The 15,218-nt window shown below is 47.3% G+C and overlaps 1 protein-coding gene across 2 annotated transcripts in view; it reads left to right on the plus strand.

The window, feature by feature from the left end:
- Positions 1-15,218, plus strand: part of PTH1R (parathyroid hormone 1 receptor) — a 124,511-nt gene that overhangs the window by 96,027 nt on the left and 13,266 nt on the right. For both annotated transcript variants that reach the window (XM_068405309.1, XM_068405310.1), the window contains 3 exons: positions 5,429-5,523; positions 9,288-9,474; positions 12,273-12,426. In XM_068405309.1, coding sequence (XP_068261410.1) covers positions 5,429-5,523; positions 9,288-9,474; positions 12,273-12,426 — 436 coding nt within the window. The remainder of the gene's footprint in view (positions 1-5,428; positions 5,524-9,287; positions 9,475-12,272; positions 12,427-15,218) is intronic.

Consider the following 15,218-nt stretch of genomic DNA (forward strand, 5'->3'; position numbering starts at 1 on the left):
AGCTGGCTTCTGAGACATGGGTCTACTCCCACTATTTTCCTTTTTCCTTTTTTTTTTTCATAGACTATTCTATAGAGCTGGACAACTCTCCAGCTCTGCTGACTAGAGTTAAGGGGTCCAATTTATTTGCCTAGGCACCCAGCACCACTGAAGATGCATTACACTACCTACAGTATTAGCACAAGGCTGGAGGATATCTGAGAGACCCATGCTCTTCTGGAGCAGCATCTGGGGTCTACATGGATACTTTCAGGCATCTCACACAGCACTTAGTGCTTAGGTGTAAGCAATTGAATTTGAACATCTCTCCTTGTTGGCTATCATGTGAACACAGACACTCAACACACATGGACACACATATTTACACATCTAAATTGGGGTGTCTTAGCCTGAGAGCTGACCCCAGTCACTACCAGATTGTGAGGATCTGAAGTGCCTGGCACCTCTATAGATGAGGGGAACAGAATTCTCTAGCAAAGTCATATTCAACACTCAATGTTTTCCCTTAGGCTTTGGAAATCAGTGACTCTTTTGTGCCTTTTGCAAATATTCCTTCTCCCCACCATTAAGCTTTTTTTTAGTCACATCTTTTATTGTAAAAAAAAAAAGACTAGAGCTAGTGACAGAAGCTTTCTGGCATTGCTTATCATTCAAAGCAGTAAAATGCTTCCCCTGCTGATTTCAAACATGTCATTAGCAACATCTGAATCAGCAGCTTTGAGCAACTTTGCAGATACTTGAGCTGGAAAGCCCTTACATATGCTTCCATCCTCATGTGCTGCTAATCCCACCCTTCAGCATAGCTTGCCAACCCCTCAAAAGACCACAGGATCCATTTCAGCTTCACAACCTGAATTTTGCAGAGCCTTGATGTTGTCTCATAAAGGAGGAAAGAAAAAAGATGAGAGGAGAAAGCTGGATACAGGGCACAGTGCAATGATACTCAGAATGGAGGTTGTCACCAGTCATCTAGAAAATATATGTCTCAGTCACCCACGTCCCTCCCCGTGACACTGGAAGGAAATGGGACACATGAACACCACAGCCCTGAAGGTTTCATGGAGATGCTGAACCATGGGTTATGTTTATGGCCAGAGTTAAACGAGGTGTCCTAGAGTATGAGACAACTGGATGGGAACTGCAGGTATGACATGGGACCTACAGGAAACCCATTCCCTTCTGTAAAAGCAGCTTGAAGTCACACAGGACACTTGGGTGTCTAAAATGACATGAGACACATGGAAGGACAGCTGAATTGAGTCCTAAGGGTCACAAGACCTCTTACCTGAGAGTCAAATGGATGGGACTTGCTATATAAATGTAAACACCTTGATCTGAGCTAGTCACTGCAAACTCCTCTTCTGACAACCCAGTCAATGCAGCTAATGGCTGAGGGCACCATCCTGCGATTAAAACAGATCAATTGCAGCCTGAAGCACCCCTTTCTTATTGCTGCTGGGACCTCAGGTGACCAGCTCTGACGGACCTGTCCACACCACAGACAACTAAATTAGAAGACCACATCCACTATGACAAACTCCATGTACCCGTACTAGAATTTGAGGGAGCAGAAATACTCTTCACACAGACTGTCCTACAGCTGGCTGCAGTGCAAGAGTAGAAGCACAGCCATGGTTTCGCAATGGATGGGCCCTCAAAACCCCACGCCTGGTGCTCTGATGTAGCTCTGAGCTGTCCTGCAGAGGAAAGCAGTTTTCCACTGGATTCAGATCAATGCAAATTATCTCCCCATCAAATTAGGAGTTGGGTTAAGCCCTGAGCAGAGTATGAAGATGTAACAGCCAACTGCTCTGAGGGTCACACACCTGGAAGACGTCCAAACCACAGGGGGTGGAGAATGCAGGGACCCTTGTGGGAGGGGGGGCACATCCAGACTTTTGTTCCATGGACTCTCTGAGTTCATGCAGAAGCCATCTCCAGCTCTGGTTTGGTTTCCTGTTCTCCCGAAGCCACCAGGCTGCTGTGAAGTTTCTACCCTGAGGTCAGGCTGGTGGAAAGCTGAGATGCAAAGGGGAGCAGAAAGGAAGTCTCCCACCAAACCAAGAGGGAGGAGGAAAGAGAGATCTTGTTACGCATTCAGCACACAATATGTCTGAAATAATACTTACATTTTTCGCGGTTTGGTCTGTTGTCAGTCTGAGTTATGGCTGGAGTGAGGTCGGGAAGGCAGGATCAGGTGGACTAGCTCGCTGTGGGCAGATCGTTTCACCTGGCTATGCAGTATAGATGGCTGTGGTTTGGTGGAGCTTTGCAATGTGTGACCAGAGAGGATGAGGGAAAGGAAGCACCCTGAGGCTGTGCAGTGCCTGAGACCACCACAGAGCATGACCTAGAGAGGATGCATGGTGCATGACTTGATGGGAAATCATTTCACCAACCACAAAACCAGCTCAGCCACATCGAGGGGGCCTCATCCTTCCTGGCACTCTCTAGAAGCAACCACGACTGGCTCAGCCATTTGAAGGGAAGGCCTCCAGAGCATTCTTCTGCAGGTTCTGCTGACAGGGGAAAGGGACAAGTTGGGTACTCCTTAGGGAGATGGCAGATGCAAGAGGCAATCTCCTTGGGAGAAAGGGGGGATTAGATCCATCCCACACCTTCACACCATCCCACCTAATGATGTGATCACATCCCACATCATTAACTCATCCCAGCAGGGCATGGGATGGAGTGGGCAGAGGGCAACATTCAAGGACACCAGTTTTGAAACTGATGTACCCTAATGTAGGTACTTCATTGTGAGTTTTACAACATTTTGCTGGTAATCCCAGCCCCTAGAATCACAGATATTGAGGTTTGTGTCCTTCTGGGTATCCTTTAGCTTTTTTTCAGCTTTTCTTTTTTTCAGTGCACATGTGTCAACAGTTGAAACAGTGAAGGATTACTTCAAATTAAATGACACTGGTTGAAGTATCACACCTTTTAAACCAGGGTGTCATGGTATGGCAAGGCCAGATTTTTGCACGGTGGGTTGTCTCTTCCAACAGGTCAGTGGATGACCAATGATGGCCAGTCTGTCTTCAGGGTGGATTTAAAAGAAACATTAGGTAGAGCTCCTGCTGTAGCAGGATGGTTTAGTAAGTAGTGCACTGTCTCAAGACTATGGAGGTCCAGGTTGTGTCCATGGCTTGGCCATACATGACCTTTGTGGTCTTCTGTGAATTATTTAAACTCCCATCCATCTCAGCTCCAAAAAGAGGGTTCTCAGACCACGGAGGTGGTTGTTTCAGCTGGCAGATGACTCAATATTTTGTTACCTGGAGGATCTTTCCTGATTCAGCATTGTGGTTTCCACTGAGCTGGGACCTCCCTTGTGCTAGGAGATGAGTGAGACCTGGAATTGCCTTCAGAGTTTTCTTTTTCCTCCTGGGTAAATCCAGGCTTCACCATTCCTGAGGACAAACACTCCTGGGAACTACCAAGCATGAGCTGCCCTCCCAAGGGCTGCCCTGTGCAGCCTTTTGGAGAACCTCAACCCTCTGCTCCTGAGGTTTTCCCCAAGGACCTAAGCACCCCATCCAAAAAAAATCACCTTCCCTGAGGGCTCCCCATCATGACACTGGGTAAGATTTGTGGCACCTACGTCTGCAAGCAAGCACACCAACGTGCATGCGTGCATGCGTACATGTGTATGTCTTGGCAGTTCTGACTCAACATCCTTTCAAAAAGAGGCCCTGTGGTTAATCAGAGGAATTAACCACAGCCTCCAAACATGTCCTGCCAGCCAATGAGCAGGCCCTTCCCAAGGCCATTGCTGCTACAACAGTGTCGTTGTCCGATAGGAACGTGGATCTTTCCGGGTAAATTTCTGAATGGGGCTCAGGGACACTTTTGTTCGTCTGAGCATAGTAACACCTCACAACTGCCGAGTTACCAAGAATCTTAAACTTGGAGTAGGATTTTAATTTTTTTTTTAAATTTTCACCATGGAGGCAAATGTTTTCCGGTTCAAAGAGGATTCCAGCTTGGCAGTGGGAAAAGTGCACCAGGCTTTGAAAGGAAAGAGCTTTTTTTTGTCCCCCTAAAGCTCTTGAATCTGCTCACATTGGCTTTTTAGTGCCTGCTGCCTCCACAGATATAGAGACTTATATATATATATATATATATAAAAATACGCACATACACACGCGCTGGATTAATATTGGCAAGCACACCACTCTACCGATGGAAACCGCAAAGAAACATTCACATATCTGGGGATTCTGATGTAATAGGGCTGAGGTTTCACATTCCAGGACAGCATTTCTAGCCTCAAATCAAAATCAGAGCTGTCATTCAGAGCCTAGCGTTACTAATGTTATTGCAACCCAGCGGGTGGGGAGAGGGAAAGGCGGGAGGAGGGAGAGAGGAGAAAGATGCTGAATTGGTTGGTTTCTTTGGGGTTTATTTCTGATTTCAGACTATGAAAGGCAGTACAAGCTAGGATGGTAGCAGGCGTTTTAACCCTTTTTAGGCAGATATTCAGTAATTCCTGAGTTAAACTGCATGCCCCAGCACAGGATGAAGAAAAGCATCTCAATATTTAACGGAAAGCTCAGGGTTTCTAAGCTCAACTCTAAAATATAGAGAGCCGAGAGAACTAAAACCTACTACAGGATTAATTACTATGAGCTCTCCTGTGACAGGGCCTTTTCCAATGGGACTTTGGCAAGCTAAAGTTGTGTCTGGATTGGATAACCACAGTCATGGGCTGCTTTTGATTTTAAACAAGAAAAATAAATGCAGGTGATTTTTTGTCATATCCCGCAGCCAAAGTATATGCTCCCCATGTTGTCTGTGGTGGGTTGACACTCCACCAGCCTGGACATCAGTCATTCAGCAATGGTATGTCATAGCCTTATTAAATTTTATAGTTCCAGCAAAAATCCCAGGTCAGTAGGCATTTTGTTCAGGCAAAAGTTGCCAAGTGATCTGTGGATTTGTCTGAGGGTTTGTAAAGCGCTTTGGGTTCCTTTCGGATGAAAATCACAGAATCACAGAATCAACCAGGTTGGAAGAGACCTCAGGGATCATCGAGTCCAACCGTTGCCCTGACACCACCCTGTCGACTAGACCATGGCACTAAGTGCCATGTCCAGTCTTTTCTTAAACACATCCAGAGATGGTGACTCCACCACCTCCCTGGGCAGACCAAAGTCCCAGGCGTGGGATTAACCCAACTCCATCACTAGTCCCTTGCAAAAATCCCGGCTCCCCCAGGTCATTAGGAAAGATGAATATCGCTGTCCAAGCTGCTCTTATGTCAAAAAGACGACATCAAGTGTGATTGCTAAAGGTTTCCCAGACCCAGAACTGTACACCCCCAGCAGGTACGATAGCCCGAATCTCTGTGCTTCTACCACGGTTGTTACAATGCAGTAGGACGCGTTCTAATGTGACGCTATTTTTTCCATCGTTTGTACTGCAGGAGGTCTTTGATCGCCTCTATTTGATTTATACTGTTGGATACTCCATCTCTCTGGGATCCCTCACAGTTGCTGTCCTTATCCTGGGATACTTCAGGTAGGCGGCTCTGTTTCTACCTAAGCAAGTTGTCACTAGACTGGAAAAGCCTTAGGCTTTCCTAAAGGATAAAACTGGGGTGGCATGTGCTTCTTCAGCGAGCCACAAGAGGTTGCATCTGTGCTCTGGGCACACACAGTGTTAGTGTCACTTAGGTCAAACTTCTTGGGGGATGGTGGGTGGGATGTTTGAAATTCTGCTTGCCTGCAATGGAGTTTTCTAGACCCTCTTTGTAGCAAACGGGAAGAGAGGCATCTCCAGAAAGAGGTTTGTCTCCCTTGGAAGACTATCTAAGGTTTTCTGTCCCTATCACCCCTGCAGATGACTGGCTTAGTTTTAGATGGCTACTTTTTAGATAGCTAAGGTTTCATAAGGGAATCACAGAATCAATGAGGTTGGAAGAGACCTCTGGGATCATCGAGTCCAACCATTGCCCTGACACCACCATGGCAACTAGACCATGGCACTAAATGCCATGTCCAGGCTTTTCTTAAACCCCTCCAGAGATGGTGACTCCACCACCTCCCTGGGCAGCCCATTCCAATGCCCAATAACCCTTTCTGAAAAGAAATTCTTCCTAATGTCCAACCTGAACCTCCCCTGGCGCAGCTTGAGGCTGTGTCCTCTAGTCCTGTCGCTAGCTGCCTGGGAGAAGAGGCTGACCCCCACCCTGCTAATTCTACTCTAAACCCAAATATTCATGAAGGACAGACCAGTTGAAGGGGACCTCAGCCATGTAAAAGTGCAGACTGACTCCTGCAATCTCCCCATGCTGCTGCTGTACCTGGGGAGCCAAAAATGACCACTCACCCTCCTAACTCTAATTTTCTGCCCTCCCTTTCCACTACCCCTGCCAAGGGATGTAGACCCCTAAATAGCATTTTGAATGCACACCCTCCAGCCCTCAGACCTGGCTGTTGCATCTCCTTGCTGCTGTAGAGACCAGGGGAGGGGAGGGCTGAAAGGTCTCACTCACAGCTAGAAGTTTGTCCTTTGGGGAACCATACCTGGTGAGCTGCAGGTGGAGCTGGGTGCCGAGTCCCAACCCCCTGATTTGCCTTCCTTCGGTGGCTAGCGGTGTCTTCTCCTAGCAGACAGCAGGACTCAGACAACAGCTGTGGAGGGAAATTCTCCACACAGCAAACAGCCACGTGGTGTCTGCAGCTCCCACCGTGCAAGCCCGAGCTAAGCCCCAGACACATACCACTGGGAATAAAATGTGTGGCCTTTGGCTCTAAAAGAGCTCAGACCTCTCTGCAGTGAGCAAAAGGAGGCCAGGGGGATTTGCTTGGATAGCAGAGCATCCCAGCACCCGAATCTGTGACACACACACAAGCCAAAGGGGACTGCAGACCCCTCCTGGAGGCACTTCACATGATGTAGTCCCAGAACGCAGCCCTGCCACCACCTTCCTGTCCTCTCAACCCTTTCCCTCCTGTTTCATTTCCCACTGGACACTGGCAATGTTGTTAAAATATTTAATGTCCGTGTATGCAAGAGTACCCCTAGTTTCAGGAGACATGCTCTCTCTTTCTTCACGTAGTCAGAGCACTTCACTTACAGCCCAGACTACATGGGCGACTGTGCTAGACCGTCTTTGTCCCAAGGATCAAAGCAGCAGCAGAGACCAAGCCAGATTTTATTCCACATAACACATGACCCAGAGATTCACTGAGTACATTTCAAATCATAGAATCATAGAATCATAGAATCATAGAATCATAGAATCCTTTTGGTTGGGAAGGACCTTTAAGACCATCGAGTCCAACCATTACTTCAGCACTGCCAAGGCCACCACTAACCCATGGCCCTCAGCACCACATCTACACGGCTTTTAAATCCCTCCAGGGATGGGGACTCCACCACTGCCCTGGGCAGCCTGTGCCAGCGCTTGACAACCCTTTCCATGAAGAAATTGTCCCTGATCTCCAATCTAAACCTCCCCTGGCACAACTTGAGGCCGGTTCCTCTCGTCCCATTGCTTGTTACCTGGGAAAAGAGATCGACCCCCCTCGCTACACCCTCCTTTCAGGCAGTTGTAGAGAGCGAGAAGGTCTCCCCTCAGCCTCCTTTTCTCCCCACTAAACCCCCCCAGCTCCCTCAGCCGCTCCCCATCACACTTGTGCTCCAGACCCTTCCCCAGCCCCGTTGCCCTTCTCTGGATTCGCTCCAGGGAACAAAGCCCATCTTCATTTATAACTCAGCAGTTCCACTTGGTGTAATTTGTGTTATAATAGCACAGGAAACAACTGTTGTTACTGTGACAATCTCCCCTAAAGGAGAAAAAATACCCATTTCCGTTATAGGATATGGGGAGTTAAGAGAGTATAAACCAATTAACAGTCATACACGTCTAAACAGGCAACACAGCTATAGAGGACAGAACAGAACCCCAGCAGATCAGTTAGTTCCTCCTTCTCCCCAAAGGCAGGATGACTCTTTCTAAAACACACCTCACAGATATGGGTCTAACCCATTCACATCGTACCATCCAGCTTTTCCCCCCGAAAGGATCTTAAAGCGCTTTACAGAATCACAGAATCAATGAGGTTGGAAGAGCCCTCTGGTATCATCGAGTCCAACCATGGCCCTGACACCACCATGGCAACTAGACCATGGCACTAAGTGCCATGTCCAGTCTTCTCTTAAACACATCCAGAGATGGTGACTCCACCACCTCCCTGGGCAGCCCCTTCCAATGTCTAATAAGCATTTCTGAAAAGAATTTCTTCCTAATGTCCAACCTGAACCTCCCCTGGCGAAGCTTGAGGCTGTGTCCTCTTGTCCTATCAGCATTTGTGGGGTCATTGCTGCCATTGCTGGGGTGGAGCCCAGAAACTGCTCAATATGACCAAGCAAAGGATGGTGTCCCTGATGGCAAACAGATAACAGCCCAGCACACCAGGTTGTTACTTACCCCATATACTTACCACTATAGTTGCTACTAGATTTGGAGCGGGCACAAAGATAAGCAGTTTACAAGAACCTCTGCAAGGTTTTTAGTGGCCACAAGTTCTGTAGCCTTTGTAGCCCATTTCCTCTGCACTGAGTGCAGCTAAATGTGAAGTCTTTAAGTGCAGGGTTTGACCCTGAGAGGGGCAGATATGTTGGAGGGATGGATTTAGCAGTGAAAGGGACACACACAGGATACACACGTTAGTATCGGTGAGCGCTGTGCATGTATCCTGCCTTCTGTCTGTGCATCTTGGAAAATGACTGCACGTCTGATGCACGCTCGTTGCACGTGCGCTGGACACCAGGGAGGTGCTCATCATGCACACACAGGGATGCACATGCCCTGCGCACACTGCACGGCTGTTGTTGGCTCACTGCACGCACGCTGCACACCAGATGTACGTTCCCTAAGTGTACACTGCACACTGGATGCACGCTCACTGCACACGCCCTGCACGTTGGCTGCACACCCACAGAATCACAGAATCACAGAATCAATGAGGTTGGAAGAGCCCTCTGGGATCATCGAGTCCAACCATTGCCCTGACACCACCATGGCAACTAGACCAGGGCACTAAGTGCCATGTCCAGGCTTTGCTTAAACCCCTCCAGAGATGGTGACTCCACCACCTCCCTGGGCAGCCCCTTCTAATGGCTAATGACCCAGTGTCTAGTGGAACCAGCACTGCTTCCCGGTGATGGCACAGGGCTAATGGGAGGAGCTGGGGCTCTTCAGAAGCAGAGGTGACCCTGAGTCTGTCCAACAGATGGGCTAAACTACTCCATCCCTTCTCTGTCTCCTCCTCCAGACGTTTGCACTGCACTAGAAACTACATCCACATGCACCTGTTTGTCTCCTTCATGCTGAGAGCTGTGAGCATCTTCGTGAAGGACGCAGTCTTGTACTCTGGGTCAGCTTTGGAGGAGATGGAACGGATCTCAGAGGAAGACTTGAAATCCATTACTGAAGCACCTCCAGCAGATAAATCACAGTTTGTGAGTATCACCAGAGCAGCCAGTTCTCCAGGCTTCATGCCTCGGTCCTCTCTGTTCAACACCTTGCTTCTTTCGGGATGATTTTCCACCCTACTGAGGGACACCATCTCCCCCCACCTTTCCTCACCCTCCACAGCTTCTCCCCATCCCTTCCACTCCTCAATCCACTGGCCCAGAGGGACTGCCCAGCTTCAGAGCTAAGGACGAGCTGCTCCCCATGGCAGTCAAAGGTAAAGTCAAGGTTGAGGTTTTAGTTCCCATCTGCAACTACTATTTTCAACATTCCCCTGATGCCCCTTCAAGTGTATGGCTCTGGGAACTCCCCTGGTTATCGCAGCACAAGGCACACCAGTGTACTTTTCCAGCACGTACTTTTCCCACCACAACATGCAATTGGCTGATTTTCCACCTGGAGCTCCTCTCTGTATGACCCATGGAGGCATCACTGTGCTGTAACATCTGTGCCATCAGACTGACAGTCCAGATGATGCAAAGCCACGGTTCAAAATGTCTTGGGAGGCTTTCAGCCCTGACTCCAGAGCCAGAGCAGAGGTAGTTTGTGAGGAAGGTCAGCAGTGGACATCTCACCTCACTTTAATTTTGCAGCAAACCGTAGCTGGCTGCTCCTGTTGTCATTTATCACTCCCATCTCTGAAAACAGACATTTTAGAAGGGACAATGGAGGGATCATGCACTATCATAAGGAAGGGTAGGGTTCGTCTGCAAAAAGCAGATGTCTACAAGGGAGATGCCTCCATTCAGTCTAGTCACCTCAGGTTCCATCTATGGTCAGCTGAGTAAGTATGGTCAACACAGCCAGTCAAGTCAAGGGTTTGAAGCCCATCCTCAGGTTTCAAAGTTGTCCCCACCTGCTGAAGTTGTTTGCTCTCCTTGTCATTGGTCTCATCACAATTTCCCGTGGTGGATCCTAGGTATGATAGCTCATCATCCATGACCTGTTGGATGCTGCAGAGACAGACGAGGTAGATTTTAGTATCTAAGATCAAGGGTTACCTTCAATGCACACAAAAGATCTGAGCTAGCTCGAACATCCTAGTGGAGTGGCTCTCGCAATGTGGCAACAAACTTTGTGCCTGCGTATTCACTTGGCTTCTCAAGTCTTTCACAGCTTGTGCTACTACCAGGGACCTGGCCACCAACACCCCCACATAAAATTAACATATATGAAGTGTCCCACTGTGTATCCAAGTCCCTCCCAAATGGAAATTTGTTATTGTGTTTCCTTCCCTTTTCAGAGATCCATTTCATTAATAGGGTGAGTCTTTGGCTGGAGCACTCACCACACTTCAAAACATTCCCTTTTTGGAAAGAACACAAAAAGTTTTACCGCATTGTTTTCTGTTTCTCCTCGGGCTGGACTCATTATAAGGAATAATTGGGATAATATATTTCATTCTTTGAATATTAGCAATTTAATAGTATTTCCCATTCTGCCGAATTGAAAGGCAAACAAGTGATGAAGGCGACAATTAATTAATTACTTTTTGTTTCCAAGTGAAGTAGAAGCTTTGCAATTATTGCCTTACGCTCCCTGTGTGTGGGTAGATGGTGACTTTTTGTAAATATAAAAATTATTATTAAACCTGGATGGGGATTTTTTAATTGATCTTCCTTCTATTATAACTCACTTCATCTGTAAAAGAAAATGGGTGTAAATGTGTCTATATTTTATATATATACATATATATGTATATAATATGTGCATATTCATTTCGATTGGCAAAGAATTAGTGTAAAACCTGGGCCAGAATAAAAAAAAAATATTTTATTTACAAGGTACTTATTATTGACATTTTCTGCGAGTCGTTTGTGTTCCTCTCAAAGTAAGGGGCAGCATGGAGATGTGCTGCTGCTGTGGGATGTGTTTGGTAGTCAGGAGTCTCCTGTGAAATTGGACTATCCAAAGTCCTAGCACTTCCACAGTGACAAGGGATGGCATTATGTGTCCCTTTGTACCCATCCACCCCGTGCAGCACCCTTACTTTGCAGCCTTTCTCTACTAGGGCTGAGAAATGTTGGAACAAGGATTGCTTTGCCCCACTTTGCAGAAGGACAAGGGAGCTTGAGCAAAATCAGTGTGTCCTGGAAGTCTCGGCTAGGTCTCTCACCTTGCAGCTCAGGCCTGTCCAGAAAACACCTTGACATTGTGGATGAAATCCTTCATCTTCAGTTTGCTCTTGGAGGACCAGTCGCCAAAGCCTACAGCAGCCATCTAGGGTGTCTTCACACTCGGTGAAGAAAGATAGGCAGCCCTGGAGAACCCTGTCTTGGGCACCCATGACAGGATAGGGTGACTCACCCTCAGCACAGTGCCCATATCTCTCACGAGCTGAGGAGGGAGTTGTACTTCCAAGTGATGTGACTTGCACCAGGTCACCCTGACCAAGGTGACTTGGCCACAGCCCTTTGTCCTCTAACCTGGACAAGAATCACGTGGATCCTAGAAAGCATATGAGCCCCTCATCAGCGGGGTTGGGGAGCGTAGGATCAGGTCAACATCTCTCCACACATGCCCTGTCCTCCCTACACCTCCCAACTGACCTGCTATTGGAGACACAATGTCAGGCCGAGGGGAAGCTTTCTTCTCAATTGTTCATCTCTTCTGTTCTTGCACTGATTGTCCCCCTTGTAAAAGCCCTGCAACAGAATTTTCTCATTTATTTTTTTCCTTTCTCCATCTTGTTTTCCAGCCCATCTTAGCAAATCATGGCTTTATGTTGAACAAGAAATTCACACCATGTTCCTCACATAACCCCATCTTTCTGTGGTCATTGCAGGTGGGCTGTAAAGTAGCGGTTACCTTCTTCCTCTACTTCCTGGCAACCAATTACTACTGGATTCTGGTGGAAGGGCTCTATCTCCACAGCCTCATCTTCATGGCATTTTTCTCAGAGAAGAAGTATCTTTGGGGATTCACGTTATTTGGCTGGGGTAAGTCATGGCTTCTCCTTTTGGCTGACCTGTAAGAAGCCTGTTGGAGGTAGTCTTTGAAGCAGATAGATGGTGCATAGACATAAATATAGGAGAGGGAACAGAGGCAGAGTGAGCATCAGAGACACAATGACTCTTGCAAGGACAGGTTAGCTCTCTTCTGAAGCCTTTATAATATCTAGATTGTGGTATTCACACTGTGACACTTCCAGGATCTCTGGAAGGATCAGCCTGGGCTTGGAGAGACAGCACATCTTGCCACCCTTCCAGGGAAGCAGATGTGTGCACGTGACAGCTGATTTTAGTGCACCCTCTGAGTGATCCCCAGCTCTGCCAAGTGCTTCCTGCTGAGAAACAGGCGTTGGGCTGGAGGAGTGGAAAGCTGCACGAGGCTGTGAGCATCTGCTCCCAACGGCAGACCTAAGCTCTGATTTCCTACCGCAGATCTTAGTTGCTTTAAAAAGCTTCTGAGGTTTCATCAACGTTGGAGCACCGGTAGAAACCTGCAATTTGTGGGGAAGCCTTTTTTTGGCTTTTCTTTCAACTTGGGCATCTTTTCCTGGAGTAAGGAGAAAGGGGTGGGATGTGGGTGCAGGGAGGGTGCTCATTAGTGGAAGGCGTCGTGGGCGCACACGTTTCAGACGAGAATGTGCTTTCTGTTCACTTCTGGCATCAGCTTTGGCTTGCAAGGAGTTATGAGGTGCTGGTAGGCTGAGGACAATAAAACAACTGCTCACAGTTGTCTGAAGCGTGTGGACTGTAAGGTAGAACAGGAAATGTATTAGATGATCCTTGAGGACATAACTAAGAGTAATGGGGTGTAGGTCTACAAAGGAGCTTACAGGAGGAAAATCCTGTTCAGAGGTGTCTATGGTTACCTCTAAAGTGTATGGCCCAGGACTACTTCCCAGTTTCCATATCCAAAATGCACCTGGCCACATCCTGACTGCATTTTAGGACAAGGTTAATGTATGCACCACACCATCCCCATTCCAGCACGTGATTTCTTCTGGAAGAAAACTAGTGTCTATAACAGTGGAGCTCTGAGCAAGCCAGATAATGCAGATCTGAGTTTATGGAGGATTGTGGGGTTTTTTTTCCTTTGTGAGAGCAATCAAGGGACTCACTAGTCCAGGGCAGTCCAGACCACAGGATTCTTTCCAGCTTTCCTCCTTCCCCACTGTGATTATGGGGTAGAAGGGATCCATAAGCTCCTCGCTAACCTCATGTTCAGCTGGTGCACAGGTCAGAAACTGCTGGTGCTGCCACATGATAAAGATGGGAGGTGTAAATATGAGACCCAATGTGGGCATCCGTCTCTCAGGCAAAGTCTAGTCCCAGCCAGCTAGTAGATTTTGGAGAAAACAAATAAATAAAGAGAGATACTTTGGAGACGGGGCATTTCTTACCTCATCTGCTGTGGTGGAGTCACCATCTCTGGAGGTGTTTAAGAAAAGACTGGACATGGCCCTTAGTGCCCTGGTCTAGTTGCCATGGTGGTGTCAGGGCCATGGTTGGACTCAATGATCCCAGAGGGCTCTTCCAACCTGACTGATTCTGTGATTCTGTGATTTCTGAGACAGAGATGACCTTAGATGTCACCTCTTTTTTTTTAAACAAATTAACAAAAACCAAAACAAACAGCCTCTAAACCCCACCCTCTTCCAAACCTTCAAGCTGCATAAAATTTACTTCTCAGAAAATGACATTAAACTGTACAGAGCAGACTTAAAGAAGCAATTCCCCAGAGCAAATTCTGGAAGAGAAGGAAGCAGTTGAAAAATAATGCCATATGTTTAACAAGAAAAACCAACTTGATGCTGCTCGTAACGCAGCCAAAGGAAAACAGTCTAACAGGCATGGGTTCCTCTCATTAATTCTTCCAACCACTGCCAGAGTTTAATCATTTTATCAGAGCAACCACAAAGCTGAAGTCACACCTGTCACAACACCAATCATCTATGTGCTTCCAAAAGTTTGAGGCTGCTCAATTTAAATTCCTCTGGAATGAGAACATAGGCTCCCTCCAGTTGCATTTGTTTTTGCTTTGTTTTGATTAGCATGATAATGTACACACACGCACCCGCACAGACGTATTGCTTTGATAGCTTTTGGGCACTGGAAAGGGCGACCCAATCCAAGACCCACTGGAATCAGTGGAAAAACTCCAGTTCCCTGCAGTGGGCACTGGATCCTGCCCATACCACAGCAAGGAATGACAGGGAAGCAGCGATAAATAATTACGATGTTCCACGTAGGTACAGAAAAGACAAGTTTGCCCCAAAAGCTGGGATATTTTTTTCTTGCTTGTGTAACAATAAACAGCAGTGGATTTATCCTGCCTGGAAATTTCCGAGGTAGGGGCAGAGGAGCAAAAAATCACCCTACAACATCTTATTTCCAGACTACTGAGGGAACCAGAACATATAGTTACTCTTTGATGTCAGACCCAAAGTCTTCTGTTGAGTCTTTTCAATCCACATCCTCGCTGGTACATGGGAGCACAGGTCCGTGGAAGTCCACAGCACCCTTCTTGCAAGGGAGACACAGATGATGGAAAGTAACTTGTTCCTTGCCAGCACCCAGTAAAAATAAGTAAATAATTATATTATGGGCAACGATAAATTCCCCAGCAGACTTCAAGTTCCCTGCAGCTGTTTTATGAAGGAAGTCTAAGAAGCATGACCAATAGCTAGAAAACCCAATCTGATTCCACTGGCATTTTTCCTTCACACCATGTTAATCCCCCCCTTCCTTGGCTGGACTGCACTGGCTTTCAGCTACGGTGCAAA

Source organism: Nyctibius grandis, chromosome 7 (assembly GCF_013368605.1).
Source record: "Nyctibius grandis isolate bNycGra1 chromosome 7, bNycGra1.pri, whole genome shotgun sequence".
In the NCBI taxonomy this organism is placed as follows: Eukaryota; Metazoa; Chordata; class Aves; order Nyctibiiformes; family Nyctibiidae; genus Nyctibius; species Nyctibius grandis.